The following is an 18,815-nucleotide window of genomic DNA, read 5'->3' as shown; positions in this document are numbered from 1 at the left end:
TGAAAAGATTATAAAAAGTTGAGAAATCGGATCCAACGATAGGCTCAGGGATATTTAGCCTTCGAACTCCTTGAACGTGAAATGTAAAAAGCTTTGGATTTTTGAAACCTTTAATTGGTCAGTTTATTGTTTTCTACAGATCCCTTCTGTTTTTGCAGTTCCAAAATTACAAATGCTTTGCAGTCGTTTAGTCAGAAGCAATTTCTGATTTCTGATTTCTTATAAAACGTTTTGAGGTTATGGTTAGTACTTCAAGGAATGAAGAACTGTGTAATGCTTAGCAGTTGCTTGTTTTAACCCTCTGTCGGCAAACGGGTGCGAATTTGGTAGGACAAAAATTAAAAAAATTACGATTTTTCAAAAAAGTGGTCACAAAAAAGTCTCTTTATAAGGGTGAAAATATTTTTTTTTCAGAATTGTGAATACAATATTCGAATTCCTCGGAATATTCTACATCAATTTCATACTTGATTCTCTATAAAATATTGTGACCGAAAAAAGTTCTAGCGACATTAAAAAGTATAAACCAAATTCGCACCCGTGTGCCTATCACGTCACAAAAAAGAGATGTGCCTACAGAGGGTTAAGCATGTGTTCCGAAATATTAGAAGTGATTGGTATTTGAGCATTTGTTAACTCCAAATAACTAATCAGGATTTGGTTTTTTGTTGGAAATAGTTTTCGTATAGAATCGTGAGAATAAGTTGAAAAGAACAAACTGATTAAAACTTGCATGAATAGAGTTTCAAAATAAAAATAAAATCAGTTTTAACTTGGAAAACAAACAATAAATATCTTTTAATTTCAATCTCCCATCAGCATTTTAAACTGTAATTGGGGATTTATGCTTAGTGTTTTCAAGAGCCAATGAGATTCTTTTCTTAGAATTCACTTCCTCATCGCCAAAAGTGAAGAATTCAAGAGAATTATCTATTCATAGCGGAGAAATCCTAGTATCAGTATGCCATCCTTCAGCTTTCTTAAATTACTAATCAATATTTACAAAGAAACAAAACGTCATTAACCATGATAAGATTAATATGTACCAACACATCCAACACGTCCTTTCGTAGAATCATTATCCTTGAATCAAATAACTATAAAGATGGCTACTTTTAGTCCTAATCAAATAATATCCTTCCATTGCCTATATCATACTACACATGAAGGATCAATTTATTTAGCATATTCAATCGTTTATTTATTTAAAATAAAATTATACAAAATCGTATGTCAGTCAACATCAAAAACGTTTCATTAAATTGTCTTAAATATCATAAGATGGTATTTAATTATATTCATGTGTATATTTAAAGTCAATATATATTTCTATATTTTGAATATAAATAATGTCCTTAAATGTCAGTAATTTTCTATCACAAATCACTAAATTCAAATGGACACTTGAATCATTTTAACTATTAATTGATTTACCTATATACGATGACGACGGATGGCCCTGCCTTTTTCATCTATCCTCTCAAGACTTGACAGGCACATGACCATTTTGTATTTGAACGACCAACAATACACTGACGATACAATTTCGAATTCATTTTGAATTCTGGACACATTCAAATCATACACCATACATATGTACGCATAGCCAGCCACATGGCATGGTTCATACATTTTTTTTGTTGGTATTTTCTATAGTATTTCTTCTCGTCGTCATATCCTTGCCAGAATTTTCGTTTCTATATACGATTGTATGTATGCTCCTTCGATGCTATAGTCTGCTATAAACGAAATTCTTTATGAATTTTTTTTTGTTTCTTTTGATGCCAGTTCCAATCTTGACTGTCATCGGTGTTAATTTGAGAATCTGGCTAGCACGTTCTTCCGTCGTCGTCGGTATTGAAAATATTTGCTGACGCAGAAAATACCAAATGCGATGAATATGTGTTAGTTCGTTTATTTCGTCCTTCCTTATACCTTTTTTTTTTGGGAATACACAATAATCCGGAAAAAATAGTTCCAAAAATTTTTTTGTTTATATTGTCCTTTTGTCAGGATACAAAGGGGTGAGGGGGTTGAAGAAATTAACCTTTGAAACTTCCGAAGGAATCAGAGAGAGTATCTTTTAATTATACCAAAAGTTCATTTGTTAAAAATCAAATACAGTAAAACCCGGATAAGTGACTCTCGCTTAAGTGCCTAACCGGCATAAGTTCCTACCTTTGTTTTTTTAAAACCAACATTTTAAGTATTTTTTTCATATAAAATTCATCTTTTAAGTACCTTTCGCTTAACTGCCTTCCCCGCTTAATTGCCTGGCTTTTCAAATACTTATAGTTGAATTTACTTGCAAAAAATTCTTTTAAGTACACATTTGAAACAAGTTTGAACTGTAAGAAAAACTTTGTTTCCTAAACCGCTTTAAATTCAAAAATTCTACTAAAGGTAGAAATTAACTAGTTAGCTATTTTGAACTTTCAAAGTAATTTTGTTTTGTGAAGATTATGTTTTTAGTAATCAAACATATTTTTTTTTTAATTATTTAATAAATATAGAGATAAGTGCCTATGAGCACTTAACCGGGTTCTTGTAAGTACCTTACCCGCTTTAGTGCCTGTCAAAATAGTGCATTTAAGGTGAGGTACTTATCCGGGTTTTACTGTATCTGATATCCGGGTCGAAGGACCAAAATACTAACAAATTGAAAGGTTAAGATTTTATATAAAAACCTTGCTTGTAATTGGTTACTAAGGTCAAATATCTATTGTTTCAAGTATTGATAAATAACAAATCATAATGAAAAAGGATTCACAAGTAAAAGGACACTTTAACAAGATGTTTATGTCAGCTTTTCATGCAAAACAAAATTACCTTCATGAATTTAATGTTACGTGACAGATAGAATTGATTCTTTTCTTTTCCTTTATTCTATTTTGGTCCATGTATATCGTTATTGATTTGTATATAAATGAAGGACATAGACTTCCTGTTATTCAATGAAACATTTTTGAAACAATTTTTCCAGTATTTTTGTGTTTTTTTTTCTTCTTAGAAAAAAAATATAAAATTAAGTGTTAAGGTGATGATGGGTCGATAACTGATGGAAATGTGATTACTTTACAAAGTCAAGCTAGGATATTGTTTCTTTCTTTTTTTTTATATTGTTGTTGTTGTCCATTGATTTCTTCTCCTGTTTGCCTTGGGTTAGGTTGTAACATCGACAAACTAAAAGAAAAAAAAAAAAAGAAATTAATCAAATAATGGTGTCGATTGTGACCTGTCTTGTCCTAGGAATCAATCAACTCGAATCAGTGTCAAAGTTAATCTCACTTTACGTCTTGAGTAATTGTGAAACTTTCATTTGGTATTTAACTGTTTTTTTGTTTTGGTTTTGGTTTCCTTGACATTATTTTGTTTTTCGTATTGTGTCAAAGTAAAAAGGGCTACTTGTTTTCTAATTAAAATGAAAGGAAAAGCATAATGGTTATAGCATCTTTTTGCAATGATTAGAAAAATAATAACAACTTTTTTTTGGGAATTTTTTTCTTGAGCAAGCTTATCATTAAAATATATCTACATAAGGAAAGTATTAATATAGTTGATAGTTCAGGTGATTTCAATTAAAATCACCTCAAAATTAAAAAGATTCAATGGCTTCTATGTATATAATTTACAAAAAAAAAAAAAAAAAAAATTAGTTGAAAATGAAGACCTATGTGATTAATTTAACCTCTTAAGCCTCTTAGATTTTATTACCTGCAATAATTACTTAAAAGCTTTGTTAAAATCCCATTATTTGGTTCCCAAAGGCATAATCCAAAAGGATTAATAAATCATTTTATAAAATAAAAAGCTTTCCTAAACACGGGATGTTTTTATATTGATTGAAAATTTAAAGTTGTTTTATTTGTCAGTCAAGTCTAATGTGTGCAGTTTTTTTTTAGAAAAAAAGAGTGCTTAAAAAAAAGTTGGAAAATAGAAAAAATTGCGTTATGAAGTGCCTTCAAGGTTTTAATAATAATCAAAATAAAAAATCTTGCAAGGATACAGTATGGCTTTGTTTATTTTTAATATTTTGGTGTTTTTTAGTAAGTAACCTTTTTTCAAATTAACTTTATTGAGTTAATTTAATTTAACATGTGAAAGTTTGAAATTCTTGTATCCTTGTTAGTCCTGACGTGTGTCAAATTCGGTAGTTTCGAGTTTTGGCAAATTTGCTTATACATCTTGGCTGATGAATATTGATTGGTAAGATTAAACTACAGGAAAGATAGACTTTTTCGTGGAACGAAATACGCCACCCCCTGGAAAAATTCGCCATTTTGGAAAACGCGAATCGCTCTATATCTCCAAAACTATGGGTCCTATAAAAATGGTTATCAGATCAAAGTTCTTGAAAATTTAATTATCTTTTTCTTTGTCATACATTATTTTTCTAAGCGGGCAATAATTTTGGGAAGGGTATAGCCCGACTCAGGACAACACGACTTTGTACACCCCAACTCACGACAGCCCGATTCAACCCATAGCCCGACTCAAGATAACCCGACTCATCGCAACTCGATTCAGGTCGAGTTCTTACCTGAGTCGAGTTGCGATGAGTCGGGCTATGGGTTGAATCGGGCTGTCGTGAGTCGGGCTGTACAAAGTCGTGTTGTCCTGAGTCGGGCTCTGCTTCTACTATAATTTTGAGGTTATGTTGTTTTCCTTTATTTTTTTTCGGTCTATTGACTGCAATTTCGTTTTCAAATAAAGTTTTACCCTTAAATTATGACTATTTCAATGCTAGTTTTAATCGTTTTTTAGCAGTCACTTAAAGTCCACTTTCATAATTATGGGCACATTAAAAAAAAATTAGGAATTTGAATCATGGAATGGAAGTTACATTTGCTTTATGCGCAACTGTCACAAATTCTGAGAAAGAAGCAAAGAAGTTCTTCCAGTTCTAACCAGAATTTGTTGTGCAATTTCCTCAAGCATTTTTGTCAGCCCATACATTTTAAAACAATGCGTTCGTAAACCCTTTCGGACCCAGCGTTACTCTCATGTAACATTTTTTTAAAAATTCGTAAAAAATATTAAATTAAACAATTTTTTAGGTTACGATGCCTTAATTGAAAGATAATAATGCCTAGTTACTGGATTATTACAAAAAATTAGTCAAATATCATACCTTTAATTTTTTTATCGAGAAAAAGACTGAAATTCACATTTTTTTTTTGCAAAAAATGGTCATAATTTTGAAAAAAAGATATAAAAAATGTTAATGCAGAAAGTGTTTTGTTTTTTTGCTTAGAAGAAGTAGCATAGGTACATTATAGTTTCATAAAAAATTATTTTCTCAGTTCTCCGACTGTTATTGGTGGTCATAGGCAGTGCATGTTACTTACACGTAACATGAGAAAAACACATTAGTTTTGCTATTTATTATTTTAGAAAATAACTTTTTGCTATTCATATTTCTTAGTTGTGATGTTTTTGACCCGATAATACCGAAAAAATATTTTTTAATATTGATTTTCATAGCTTGGGTTCGAAAGGGTTAAAGGTCACTTACAGCCGTTATTTAAAAAAAAGAGTGTGTGTGCAGTCCGATCTTCTGTTGACAACATTTTCGTTCTTTTGAATGTGCAGCATTTCTAATAGCATACGTTTAGAATAATGATTTTCTTGTTGTAAGATTATTACATTATCAAAATCTGGCCTGTGGTCTTCTTCTAAACAATGCATAGCTAGTGCCTTTTTTTGTGAGTTACCGGTTCTCACATCTGATTTGTGTCCGGATATCCTGTTTTTAAGTTTTTGTTTCGATGTTCCAATAAGAAAACAAACGAAACGATGGTCTTAGTATTATGTACAGTCATTTAGCTAAATGTTAAATAACCTCACTTATGTATTTTTATTACTAAGTTTTGAGTTTGTTTTCATTTTAAATATTTTGCTTATTTTGTAAAAATCATATAGTAGAGTAACCAAAGCAAATTATTAAGGAACCCGGCCGAACAGCTCTGATTTTGACGATTTTTTTCAAACGTAGGTAATTAAAAATACTTTAAAGTCTATAGATTAAAAATTGCCGGTGTTGCCGTATTGTTTTTTAAAATTAAAATTAATTTTTTTTAGCAAAACCATTTTTTTTGCTTAAATTTCATAAAACAAATGATAGCAAAAGATTTTTAGGTAATTTAAGGAAAATATATAAAAGGCAGTAAGGGACAATCTTCCATCGTTTAAGCGATAAATGCAATTTTCTAACATTCTGACCTCAAACACAAAAAAAATATTTTGAAAACAACGGCAACACCTACAATATTTTAAAATACATTTTTAAAAAGCCAGAAGCTCATTCTTATCTCTTAAATTTAAATCCACTAAATTTAATCAATACTTTTTGAAAAAATGGTCCTCAAACTCAGAATTAAAAAAAGAATGTTATTAGAAAAATTTAAAATTACTTTTTTCCAAACTTTTTCTAATAAAATATGAATTTATTTAAAAAAAATGTTTGGCCATAAATATTATCAGTTGAATTTCGAAGCAAATAAATTGCACGACTGGGGTCGCACGTACTTGCTCTTATGGTAAAAGTTACTCTAATGTTAAAGTTTTCAATTGAACAAAATAAGAGAAAAATTATTGAAATTTGATATTTTCTCGGAATTTCGTTAGTGCTGCAAAAAAATAAAATCTGCTTTTATAAATAATTAAATACCGTTTTAAATGCTCTTTTACAAAAAAATAAGTATGCCATTTCATTTCTAGTATAGAAAGGAATTTTTAGAAAAAATTTTTTGAAAATCGTTAGAGCCGTTTTTTAAAAAAATAATTTTTATATATAAAAATTTTCTAACATTTGTCAAAAAAAAGTTGATATGCAATTTTGAATAAATAATTAATTTACACATAAAAACGAAATTTCAAAATTTTTCACCAGCCCGTTTCCAAAAAATTGATTTTTAAAAAAAAAATTTTGAAATATTTTTTAAAAATCCAAAAATGTGTTTTTTGAAAAATTTAAAATTTTTTTAAATAATGATTGTTTAAACGTTTCTGTATTAAAAATTTGGTCGAAATCGGTTTTGTCGTTTATGAGAAATTCATAAATCCAAAAAACCGTTCTATGGCAGGTACCGTTAATAACGGTACAAAAAATATTTTTCGCATTATCAAATTAGGCTCTTATCTGTAACAGTAAGTATAAAAATTTTAATCAAAATCGTTAGAGCCGTTTTTGAAATAAATCAACTTTTCTGTTTTCGTTATATGACAGGTACCGTTAGTTTTGGTCCTAAAAAAAAAACTTCAATTTCTCCTCTAGGGAATCACCCAAGACTGTTAACTACCAAGTTTGAAGAAAATCGCTTCAGTAGTTTAGGCTGTAGCTCGAGGTTCTTACAGACAGACAGACAGACAGACAGAATTGCCGGACCCACTTTTTTGGCATTCTCCATCATCGTAATGTCATGTAAAATTGTTATCTCGAGTTCGATTTTTTTTACGAATCCTAAACTTGCCCTATAGTACCTATATCGCAAGTAAAAAGGTAAAATATATCACACTTTTGAAAAAAAAATGAAAAATTACTTCAATTTCAATGGTTTTTTTTATTAAAACTGAATTTTTGGTATGGTAAATAGGAACTTTAAATTTTTGCTTTTTAACTTTTAACAGTAAGGGTTATTAAATGAATAAAAAATAATTTTATGTTAAGATGTTGAACTTTAAAAAAAAAATAAGTTACATTTTTTTTTTAAAAAAAGTTCTTCGAAAATGAAATACTTTTTAATTTTTTTCATAAACCGTAATACATATTGACATTTCCTTTTATAATTTGAAATCATAATAAATGCATTTTATACTACGACCAAGTTTAAAAAACGACATGTTAAAATTTTTTCAATAATTTTTTTTTTCAAAAATCTGAGTTCAATTACCATTCTTTCAAAAGCCGTTCAATTAACTTAATTTTAATTTTACATATATGACTAAGCTTCTAGCTTTTAAAAAATATATATTTGAATATTGTAGGTGTTGCCGTTGTGTTCAAATATTTTTTTTTGTGTTTGAAGTCAATTAATAAGAAAATTGCATCTATCGCTTGAACTATGGAAGATTGTCCCTCACTCCCATATATTTTTTTTCCTTGAATTTCCTAGGCAATCTTTTGGCATCAATTAATTTATGAAATTTAAGAAAAATTTTTGAAAAAAATTTGTTTTTGTTCACAAAATCTTCAATTAAATTTAAAAAATCAAAACGGCAACACCGGAAACTTTTAATCTATAGACTTTAAAGTATTTTTAATTACCAACGTTTGAAAAAAAAGATCATCAAAATCTATAAGCTGTTCGGCCGAATTCCATAATATTGCCAATTTTTGAGCTTTAGTTACTCCACTAATAAATTATCTTGTTTCCATCAAATATTGTTTATATTTTGTAAGTTTTCCAATTTTGTTATTTATAAATTTTATTAATTATTTAAAATTTTTACTTAAAGGCCTGATGAAGGGGATAACCATTCCTGAAACGTTGCGCCAAAAAAATAAAAGATAACAATTAAATAAAACTGACTTTAAGCCTACAATAAAAAAATGTATTTTAAATATAAGAAAAGTCACCTAATTTGTTAAAGAATCAATACATACATTTAAATTTTGCCTAAATCAATTTTTTTTTCCAGATTATAATAATTGTATCATCGATTAATTACGGAAACTATACTGCCATTATAAATGGCGTCGATTCGTTTGGAAACATTTGCAACCAAAAACACAACAAACGTTATGAAAACTTTAATATGTCTGGAATAGACACATCCGAGAAACCATATTTATTTTATTTTGATTATCAAAATTACAATGGTGTTGTTAAAATTTGTATCGAAAATTGTCCACTAGGCTTATTAAACAGTATAATGGATATAATATATTACCTTGAGCTTCCCGCTCAAATGTGCATCTATGATTTCAATGTAGTAAAAGAAGCTATGTACGATATAGAAAGGTCCTTCCAACTTATGAATAGGATCGGTCCGTGTCCCACTCTCAAAACTAGAATGTAATAAAAAAGGAAACATTAAAAAAAAAACCGGAATGAAAAATCTTTTCTTCTCTTTGTAATTTAGTAACCACTTCAAAAATAAATGCCTACCTGAAGAACTACATCGTCCTGTTCTTAAGCAATCCTATGATCTTTTTAATGTGGGTGGATTAGACCAATTGTTCTTCATAGCAGTTTACCAAGCTTGGAATTACGTTGCCGTTTTGTGTGGATTTGCTTTCGGTAAGAATATTTTAACAAATATAATTATTTTCAGAACTGATTCAAATTTTTTAGGGATTTCATTGATACTTTTGGCGCTGATGTTTTGGCTGTCGAAAATCCTACCGTGGGTAATATGTTTAGCTACGATTATTACAAATGCAGTTCTTTGTATTGAATTGTGGTCAAATTATAATAAGTTGCCATTTGAAAAACCTGAACCAAATGCAACACCAACACCTCATCATGTCAGCGAAAGTGGTTTCATATTTAGAGAATCTTTCTCTAATATGCCGTGGGACCTTTTCGACGAATTTCAGTTTAACAATGTTATCATTTTATATTTAACTTTATTCACAATGTGTGTTACTGTGAGTTAGTACATAGTTTGCTATTTCCTTGGCTTACAAAGTTTGTTTTTAGATAATTTTAATAATCTTAACATTCATATGGATGGTACATTTAAATAGACTAAAATTGCTTTTTGATGAAGCAGCGATTTGTATGAAAAACTTACCGGGACTTATTTTAGCCCTAACCTTTGGTCTACTCAGCATGATTCTACTCATTTTTCTATCGGGCTACACTTTGTTATGCATAACGACGTCCAAATATCTAATTACATCACCTACAAAGGGTACTTTTGATTATAACGAGAAAGACGATCCAATTAGACATCTAAGAAGTAAGAAGCTTTTCAATGAGTCTTGGAGCTAAAACGTATTTTTACCAAAGAAAGTTTTTAGTTTTTCAGCAAATTGAGTACGTTGACTTTAAGATAATTCGGCAGACATTTTGGATTTTTATCATCGGAATGTTATGGACAACTGAATTTATATTCGCATTTGAAGAATTTTGCATTGGTGCAGCTGTTGGATATTGGTATTCGACCCATTCAATCAAAAATCCATCCTTAAACGCTATTGGAACTTTGTTTAAACATCATTTGGGGACTATTGTAAAAGGATCAGCAGTTATTCCTTTGGCTAAGGTCCCAAAATTGGTTTATAGTTTGTCATTCAAAAGGTTCTCAGAACATTTTTTGGTATTGGTTCAATATCTTAAAATCGTTTCAGAATAAAATCAAAAGTCAGTCAGTTATGGCTTCGGCGAATACAATTTGTTGAGGAACAAATTGAAATTTGGAATCATAATGCTTATATTCCAGCTGCAATGGAAACAACCGATTTAGGTTCAGCTGCTGCAATTGTAAGAAACTGAAATTATAAGAAAGTGATAATTGAAAAAATTAAATTTTTCTATAGGCTTGGAAAATATTCTCCAAAAACTCTGACCAAATGAAAATCATCTGTAATGTGTTTGGCTTTGTTTTGTTCATGTCTAAATGCTTTGTAGCAATTCTGACTTGCTTGGTTGGTATCAAACTTCTTAAAGAAAGAAAAGATTATTTGTTTAATGAGGACAGACATGATTTGTTTTTGTATATTGCACCAGTGCTATTAAGTACATTTTGTGCTTTTTGCATTGCTCATATTGTGTTTTGTGTGGTTGAGGTAAGTTTTTAAAATTATTGTAATTTCGAAAAATTTTAATCATATCCCTTTTTTGAAGATGACAATTGATGCCCTATTACTGTGCGCTAGTGAGGATTATCAGAAAAATGGAAGATTGAAGCGTTTTATTATGAAATCTGATCTTAATAAGCTTTTTCAAAGTAGTGGATAACTTGTTACTAATAAAATACATTAGTAAGGCAGCCATCTTTAATTAAAAGCTTGTTCTTATTTGTTTAATAAAGAATACTGGAAAGGAAAATACAAATTTCGTTTTTATTATGCATCAGTGATCTTTATTCATTAAAAAAATGAAATTATGTAAAACGCTTAACTTTCTAGCCACACAACCTAAGAACCTATAATAAACTTCGTTGACATCTTTTTGAGACTCAACCTTCAACCAAAAATAGTGCAAAATCTGAACAGAGTAAAACCTTCTAAAATGAATTTAAATTTCATGGTAGAACGAACAACAAGTGCTTAAAACTCTATACAAAACTCTATATAAAACTTTATACAATACATTAACCTCAAAATTCGTGGCTAAGAGGATAAATCTTTGGCGCCGGTTTAAGTCACAAAAATGCACTTTTCGGATACTACATTTCTGACTTGGCCCCTTTGTACCCGGTGCCAAGAAAATTAGTATTCGAGAGGAGAGGAACAATTTGTAAATCTGTTGAAAGAAACATGTAAGTATTTAACAAAATACAATTGGTAACATAGGAAAGGACATAATAACATTTTTTCAATTAAGCGAATGGTGTCGCATTCGCATCCCAAGAATCCTTAGAAGCAGATCATATAAAGCAATACGATAAGCAACCAGAAACACTTGGAGAAATCACACTATGGCAGATTTAATAAATCATGCGTATGTATACAGGGTGTCCCAAAAGTAATAGATCAAACTAAATATGCTTATAGGCCAACTTAAGGGCTCTCAGAATTTGTTAACTTGTTGATCTCAAATCCTTACTGTTTTCAATTAAAAACAATTCTTTTAAAATTTCGAAAAATCCCTACTTTGCAACAGTGTTTCGCTTTCTCCGCCTATAAAAGACTTTTTTTTTTTACTATTCTTTCACTAGAACAGTGACTAATAATAACAATTAACGATCAAAATATGTTTTATTTCATACACTATTTTGTTGCAAATTAATCATGTATAAGTTCTAAGTTTTATAATAACTTTATTTCTTACTTTTATTTCAGAACAACAAGCCGAAAAAAATTTGTAGGTGACAATGGTTCATTATATTTTGAAAACTTGTCCCGGTATTGCAGTTTTCAAAAAAAAGTATAAAAGTTTCCGAAGTTAGATCGAAAAATAATACAATTTGAATTCAACAAAACAGATTTTTTCAGAGCAAAAAAAAAAAAAAACAAACAAAAATAAACACATTTCGAACTGTTTGCTTTGAAAAACCATGTTTGTTGCAAAGTAGGTTGTAGGTATTATTGAGTATATCATATTTCAGCACTTGAAATTTTTCGTAGACCCTCAAAATTTCAAGTTATCGCCAAAAGACCGTTTTTCAATGTTTTCAGATTTCAACGATTTTTTACTTAGCCATTTTTGGGTCAATTTCAGATTTCTAAATAGAGGAGTACTTGTTCTTTTTGAAGATATTTTTTATTATGCTCAAACACCAAATTGGGTGTAGATTTTATGGGCTGAATCTTAAAGTACAACATTTTTTCACCGTTTTTTTTAGAGTTCGGAGACCGTTTTAAGCTTAATTTTGTGTTTTGAAAACAGTTTTATTGTTCTATTTATGCTGAACAAAAATATTTTAATTCATCCAAATTAGTTAGACATTGTGGAAGTTGTGATTTTTTTACTCGAGAAAGAAATTTCAATTTTTTGGGACAGTGAAAGAAATGAAAAATTTATTTCTCTGTTCATAATAATGGTAGAAAATTTTTTATGGTCTTAATTTGAAGAAAAAATGTTGTTCCTTGTAACAACGTTTAAAAAATTTGATATCGATTTTGGTTGCTCGGATATACAGGGTGTCCCAAAAGTTAACGTCGAAACGAAAACGGTAGATAGGGTAGGGTGACAGTTATCAGAAAAATAATTAAAAAAATCGCAGCCATATATTATGGAAAAATTACCTCATAAAAAAGTCGGATTTCTTAAGAAAAAAAAATTTATGTCGGTTATTTATGGAATATTTTTAACAATGTTATACCATTTTGAAAAGAGAATTGAACACACCAACTTTTAAGGCAACTTGCCGAAACATTGTAGTGCATTTTTTTTTACACTACGGCTCATTGAATTAGAGTCATGTAAAAATTTTTAGTACTAAGTTGGGTAAAAAAGTAATATTTTCTTTAAAACTGATACAGCTGAGTTAAAATTTTTGAATGCATTTGATAGCAGGGTTATTCAAGGTTCCATAACAAATGAAAAAAATGACAAAAATTAAGATTTGTAGTCACGGCACATGAAAAACCGTCACAGGGTGACCATTTTTTCGACTTTTTTCAAATGCCCATAACTCCCGAAATATAATGCTGCGATTTTTTTTATTATTTTTCTGATAACTGTCACCACCTACCCTATCTATCGTTTTCGTTTCGACGTTAACTTTTGGGAAACCCTGTATATTTTAAATACTGTTCATTTTTTCTTGCCTATGATAACACAAGCCAAAAAAAAAAGTGTCAATACTTTTGTATTTTGACGTGCTGAATCCGAATCTGAAGTCAATTTTGTCCAAATACCCTTAAAATTTTGATAAAATTTAAAAAATCATGAAAATTGCAAAAATAAATTGAAATTTCTTTTTCTTGAGAAAAAATACCATAACTTCCACAAAAGGTGGAATAAAAGGTCCTCGAACTCTAAAAAACTGTGAAAAAATTTTGTACTTTTAGATTCAGCTTATAAAATCTACACCCAATTAGTTTTTTAACGATAACTTGAAATTTTGAGGGTCGACGAAAAATTTCAAGTGCCGAAATATGATGTACTCAGTAATACCTACAGCCTCTGCTAGGTCATTTCCAAAGTACCTTATTGACATGATTTTTATTTTGTAACACAGTGAAATTAATTTCCTTGTTCAAACTTTTCGATTTGTTTGCTTTTCATGCAAAATTCATAGATTTATGTAGGTGTGGTAAAGACGTCTGAATGTAACTTTGCGTGATTCAATCAAATTGAACAAAAGATATTAGCTTTGTCGTCTTGTCATTTTGTCGCCTTGTCACTTTATCGCTTTGGTAAATTTTGCTAGTGTAAATAATCAGGGTTTTTGTTTTCGACCAATTCTATCGTGTGAGATAGTAAATTTTGGGGTTTCAACTTTCAATAAACTGTTTGGTTCATCATACAATTTCATAGATGTACTGTACTTTAGGTCTTGCAAAGGTAATAGTAATAGAGGCCCGCATGCATATAAGAACCTACATTAAACATACCTCTTCCTTTTAATCCCTTCATACATATTACTAATTTATTGCAGACAAAAATATATTAGTTGTATTAATTACTTAAAAGCCTTGATTTTATAACTTAGTTCCCAAAGGAATAATCTAAAAGGATTTGCTGTTGTTCTTCACGAAACTGTTTACTTTTATAGCTTAATTGAGTATGTTAACAAGTTTATAGTGAAAACATTTATTTAAAAAAAAAAAATTGAAAAAGCGTTATGAAAAATCTGGAAAATAATAAAAAGAAAAAGGCTTGTAAAAATTTACTATGGATTTGTTTATTTTTTACATTTTGGTGTCTGTTAGTAAGTAACATTAGTTGATTTGAAATAAAAAAAAGAAAAAAGTGTTTTCTAAAACTTTATTAAGATGCTATAGCTATACAATTATACGATCAGTGAAGAATGGGTTTATTTCAAAATAATGTTCATTTTAAGTTTGATTCTGAAGAACTTAAATTTTTCAATAATCACATCAATATTCCTTTTTTCTACTTTTCTATTGAGTTTTTTTTTTCAAAAAATATTTTTTTTTTGTTCAAGGAAATATTTTTTTTTTTTTCAAAAAAATAGTTTTTTTTTATACCTAAATAATAATTTTTAAAAATCTTTTAAAATAAATGTGTATGCTCAAAAAAAAAAAGTTTTAATTGAGACTTAAAAAATTCACTAATCGATTTTCAAAAAATTGATTTTTCAATTTTTTTTAATCCAAAAATAATTTTTTTAAAAAATTTTTCTTATTTTTGGCGTTAGTAATACTAAAACCTTTATCAACGGTTATGGAGGCCTGTATGCATATTATATAAATGTGATTGTGATCTACCTGTTGTTTTAATTGGCTAAATTCTACGTACTTAATACTAAGTGCATTAATGCATCATTTATAACATAAAAGCATTGATTTTATTATTAAGTTCCCAAGGGAATACTCCGATAGGATTTATATAGGTATATCATGTTATGACATTAAAAGCTTTGCTAAACAAAATGGTTAAAAATTGTAAGTATTAATATTTGAATTGGTCTTGAAACTCTATACAAACTGTTCATTTGCTTAGTAAAAAAACCTTAAAAATAAAATAAAATCAAGAAAAGAAAGTGATATGAAGGATTTTGAAAGTATCAATGCAAACAAAAAAACTTGCAAGGATATACCATGGATTTGTTTATTTTTGACACTTTGGTTTTTTTTGGTAAGTTACATTATTTTATTTGAAATATAATTTAAAAAATATAAAATAACTTTTTAAGATTTATTCCGACCAAAATATTCCTATTAAGTTTGATTCAAAAGTCTTCCCAAAATCAAAAATTCACTTATACACACTTTACTAACTTGAAGAAGTTAAATTTTTTTTTTTTAGATTATAATAATTTTTTTTGCGATGAAATACGGAAACTATGCTGCTGTTATAAATGGAGCCGATTCTTTTGGAAACATTTGCAACCAAAAACACAACAAACGTTTTGAAAACTTTACTTTGTCCGGAACAGACACATCCGCAAAATCATATTTATTTTACTTTGATTTCAAAAATTGCGATGGAGCTGTTAAGATTTGTGTCGAAAATTGCCCCTTAGGATCCATGCGTGATCTTTTTTTTATATTTATATACCAAGTAGACCTCCCTACTCAACTATGCTTTTATGATATGAATGTATTAAAGGAATCTACAGACGAAATTGGTGCTGTACGACTTATGAGCAGGATGGGTCCGTGTCCTTCTTCCGCAGCTAAATGGTTTTAAAAATTGAAAAATCCTTAAAAAAATATACTGTAAAAAAAGTTTTTCTTTATGTATTCAGTCTCCACTTCAAAAATAGATGCGTCCCTTATGAAGAACGTCGATCTCTTCTTATTGAATCATATGATCTTCTCAATGCAGGTGGATTAGACCAATTGTTCTTCATAGCAGTTTACCAATCTTGGAATTATGTTGCCGTTTTGTGTGTATTTGCTTTTGGTAAGAAAAATTAAAAAAAAAAAAATATTTAAGGAATTGATTCAATTTTTTAGGGATTTCTTTGATATTACTGGCTCTAATGTTTTGGCTACCGAAATTTCTGCCATGGGTTATCTGCTTGGTAACAATTATTACAAATATTGCTCTTTCTATTGAATTATGGCCAAATTACAATAAGTTACCATATGATAAAAATATTGTCTATGGACCGGATGTGACACCGATACCTCATCATGTCACCAAGGGTGGTTTCACATTTAATGAAAATTTCTCTGAGGTTTTATGGGACATTTTTGATGAATTCCTTTTAAACGATCTTTTCATTTTATACTTAACATTTTTGACAATGGCCACAACTGTGAGTGAATGCAAAATGGTTTGCTATTTTGTTTTCTTATGAATTCATTTTCAGATAATAGTAATCATTTCAACATTAATTTGGATGATTCATTTTAATGAACTTAGAATGTTGTTTGACGAAGCAGCAAATTGTATGAAAAACTTGCCAGGATTAATCATTGCTCCAATAATTGCACTGATCAGCATGATTCTACTGATTTTCCTTTCAGGCTACACCTTGTTATGTATAACAACTGCCAAAATACCTGAAATATTACCAACAAACGATAAATATCTGGACGAAGATGATCCGTTTAAAGATCGAAGACGTAAGAAGCTTTTTCAGTGATACAGCTTATATACATACATATATTATTAACTAAGAAAGTCTTTAGTTTATCAGCAAATTGAGTATGTAGATTTGAAGGAAATTCGGCAGACATTTTGGATTTTTATTATCGGAATGCTATGGACATCAGATTTTATATTTGCTTTTGAAGAATTTTGTATTGGTGCTGCTGTTGTATTTTGGTATTCTAAATTTTCTATCAAAAATCCATCCCTAAACGCTATTGGAGTTTTGTTCAAATATCATTTGGGAACTATTGCTAAAGGATCAGCAGTTATTGCCTTGTTTAAGGTTCCAAGATTAATATTTATTTTGATATTTAAAAGGTTTTCTAAACAGTTTTTGGTATTGCTTCAATATCGTAAATATCTAAAAAAATCATTTCAGAATGAAATCAAAAAGCAATCAGTTATGTCTTCGGTGCATACAATTTTTTGAAAAATGGATGGAAATTTGGAATCATAATGCTTATGTGCCAGCTGCAATGGAAACAAATAACTTGCACTCAGCTGCTGATGTTGTAAGATCTTCAAAAAAGTTCTACATAATGGTTTGGTTATTTATAAAAATTCTTGTTTCTAGGCTTGGAGAATGTTGTCGAAGAACCTTAAACAAATTGAAAGTATTAGTAATGTTTTTGGATTTGTTTTGTTTGTGAGCAAATTTTTTGTGGCAATTCTAACTTGCTTAGTTGGTATTAAACTTCTAAAGGACAGAAAAGATTATTTGTTCAATGAGATCAGAAATGAGTTCTTCTTTTACACTGCACCAGTGCTATTTAGTACATTGTGTGCTTTTTGCATTGCTCATATTGTTTTTTTGGTGTTTGAAGTAAGCTTATGAACATTTTGAACTTTTAAAATACAAAATATTCTCATTTTTCATATTTAATAGATGACTGTTGATACACTTTTACTGTGCGCAAGTGAGGATCATCAGAAGAATGGAAGATTGAAGGGTTTTATTATGAAATTTCATCTTAATAAGCATTTTGAAAGCAGTGGATAAGATGATCCTTTTACCTATTTTACTAATAAAGATAACTTTAAAAGGAAATATACCTTCATATGGTTTTTATTCTGAAGTGATCTTGTTAAATTATAAAAAGAAACAACATTCTTGCCAAAACAAGAAAAAGTATGTCATTTGAGCACAACTCCCCTATGAACCAAACCAACCTGTGACGTGGCAAGGATAATTTCAAAGGGGAAGTCGGTTAAAAAAATGAAACGGCTCTTATAGGCAAATGATGTAGGAGAGATAGAGAGATAATTATACATATCTCCAATCAGATGCGACAAGTCGTTCTCGAGATATTGAGACTTGAGTTTTTCAAAATTTACAGATGCCCCACAACACCAAATGCAAACTAAAAAAAACTAAAAAAAACCTAATGCAAATGAAAATTGAATATAAAATGTATTGCATCTATTACACAAAACATATAAAAGTCACTGTGGCGTATGAGTAACATTTTTTTTTATACAGAAAGACTAACAACACCTTATAAATTTCCAATCACTATCCAATTTAAGTAAGAAATTGATTTTTGTTATCTCATTGTAGAATCAATTTATAATTCATTCATTTTGTGTATATTTTGATCAAAATATTTTAATTACATAAATTTGGTAGTATAAAACAGATTTTAAACTATTATTTATTATTATTTTATGTTTTCCTCTAGTTTTTTAAAAGTAAAAATTAAATACAAATATTAAATAAAATTTTATAATCTATCCTATTTTAAAATAAGCAATCATGCATTTTATTTTTATTTGCTTTTCCATTATAGATTAATTTGACATGATAACCGCCTTAGATGGTGACCTGTCGCTCTAGTTGCATTAATTTAACTTAAATACTTCGATTTACTTTCATTATTTTGATCCCCAAGGCATTATCTGAAAGGATGAATATTCAAAGTTCTCCTAAGCACATGCTTATGTTATTATACTGATTAAAATTTAAAGGTT

General features: G+C 29.0%; 1 protein-coding gene and 1 long non-coding RNA gene across 2 annotated transcripts; both read left to right on the top strand.

Annotated features, from left to right (window-relative positions):
• Positions 1-16,526: 16,526 nt before the first annotated feature.
• LOC129909726 (choline transporter-like 1) lies at positions 16,527-17,450 on the top strand. The gene is made up of 4 exons (XM_055986799.1): positions 16,527-16,819; positions 16,886-17,165; positions 17,227-17,359; positions 17,430-17,450. The coding sequence occupies exons 1-4, from the start codon at positions 16,594-16,596 to the stop codon at positions 17,448-17,450; spliced, it is 660 nt and encodes a 219-aa protein (XP_055842774.1). The 5' UTR covers positions 16,527-16,593.
• Positions 17,451-17,455: 5 nt separating this feature from the next.
• On the top strand, positions 17,456-17,895 carry LOC129909213 (uncharacterized). The gene is made up of 2 exons (XR_008771423.1): positions 17,456-17,670; positions 17,734-17,895. It is a non-coding gene; the product is annotated as an uncharacterized LOC129909213 (long non-coding RNA).
• Positions 17,896-18,815: the final 920 nt, after the last annotated feature.

This window comes from Episyrphus balteatus, chromosome 2 (genome assembly GCF_945859705.1).
Source record: "Episyrphus balteatus chromosome 2, idEpiBalt1.1, whole genome shotgun sequence".
Classification (NCBI taxonomy): domain Eukaryota; kingdom Metazoa; phylum Arthropoda; class Insecta; order Diptera; family Syrphidae; genus Episyrphus; species Episyrphus balteatus.
This window is presented reverse-complemented; position numbering and strand designations above follow the sequence as displayed.

What these genes read in the sequence shown, in the direction of transcription:
- LOC129909726 (XM_055986799.1), top strand. Translation starts at nt 16,594, where the DNA reads ATGATTCATTTTAATGAACTTAGAATGTTGTTTGACGAAGCAGCAAAT. An exon ending in TCCGTTTAAAGATCGAAGAC is followed by an intron (nt 16,820 to 16,885) that starts GTAAGAAGCTTT and finishes GAAAGTCTTTAG; the next exon opens with TTTATCAGCAAATTGAGTAT. An exon ending in TGCACTCAGCTGCTGATGTT is followed by an intron (nt 17,360 to 17,429) that starts GTAAGATCTTCA and finishes CTAGGCTTGGAG; the next exon opens with AATGTTGTCGAAGAACCTTA.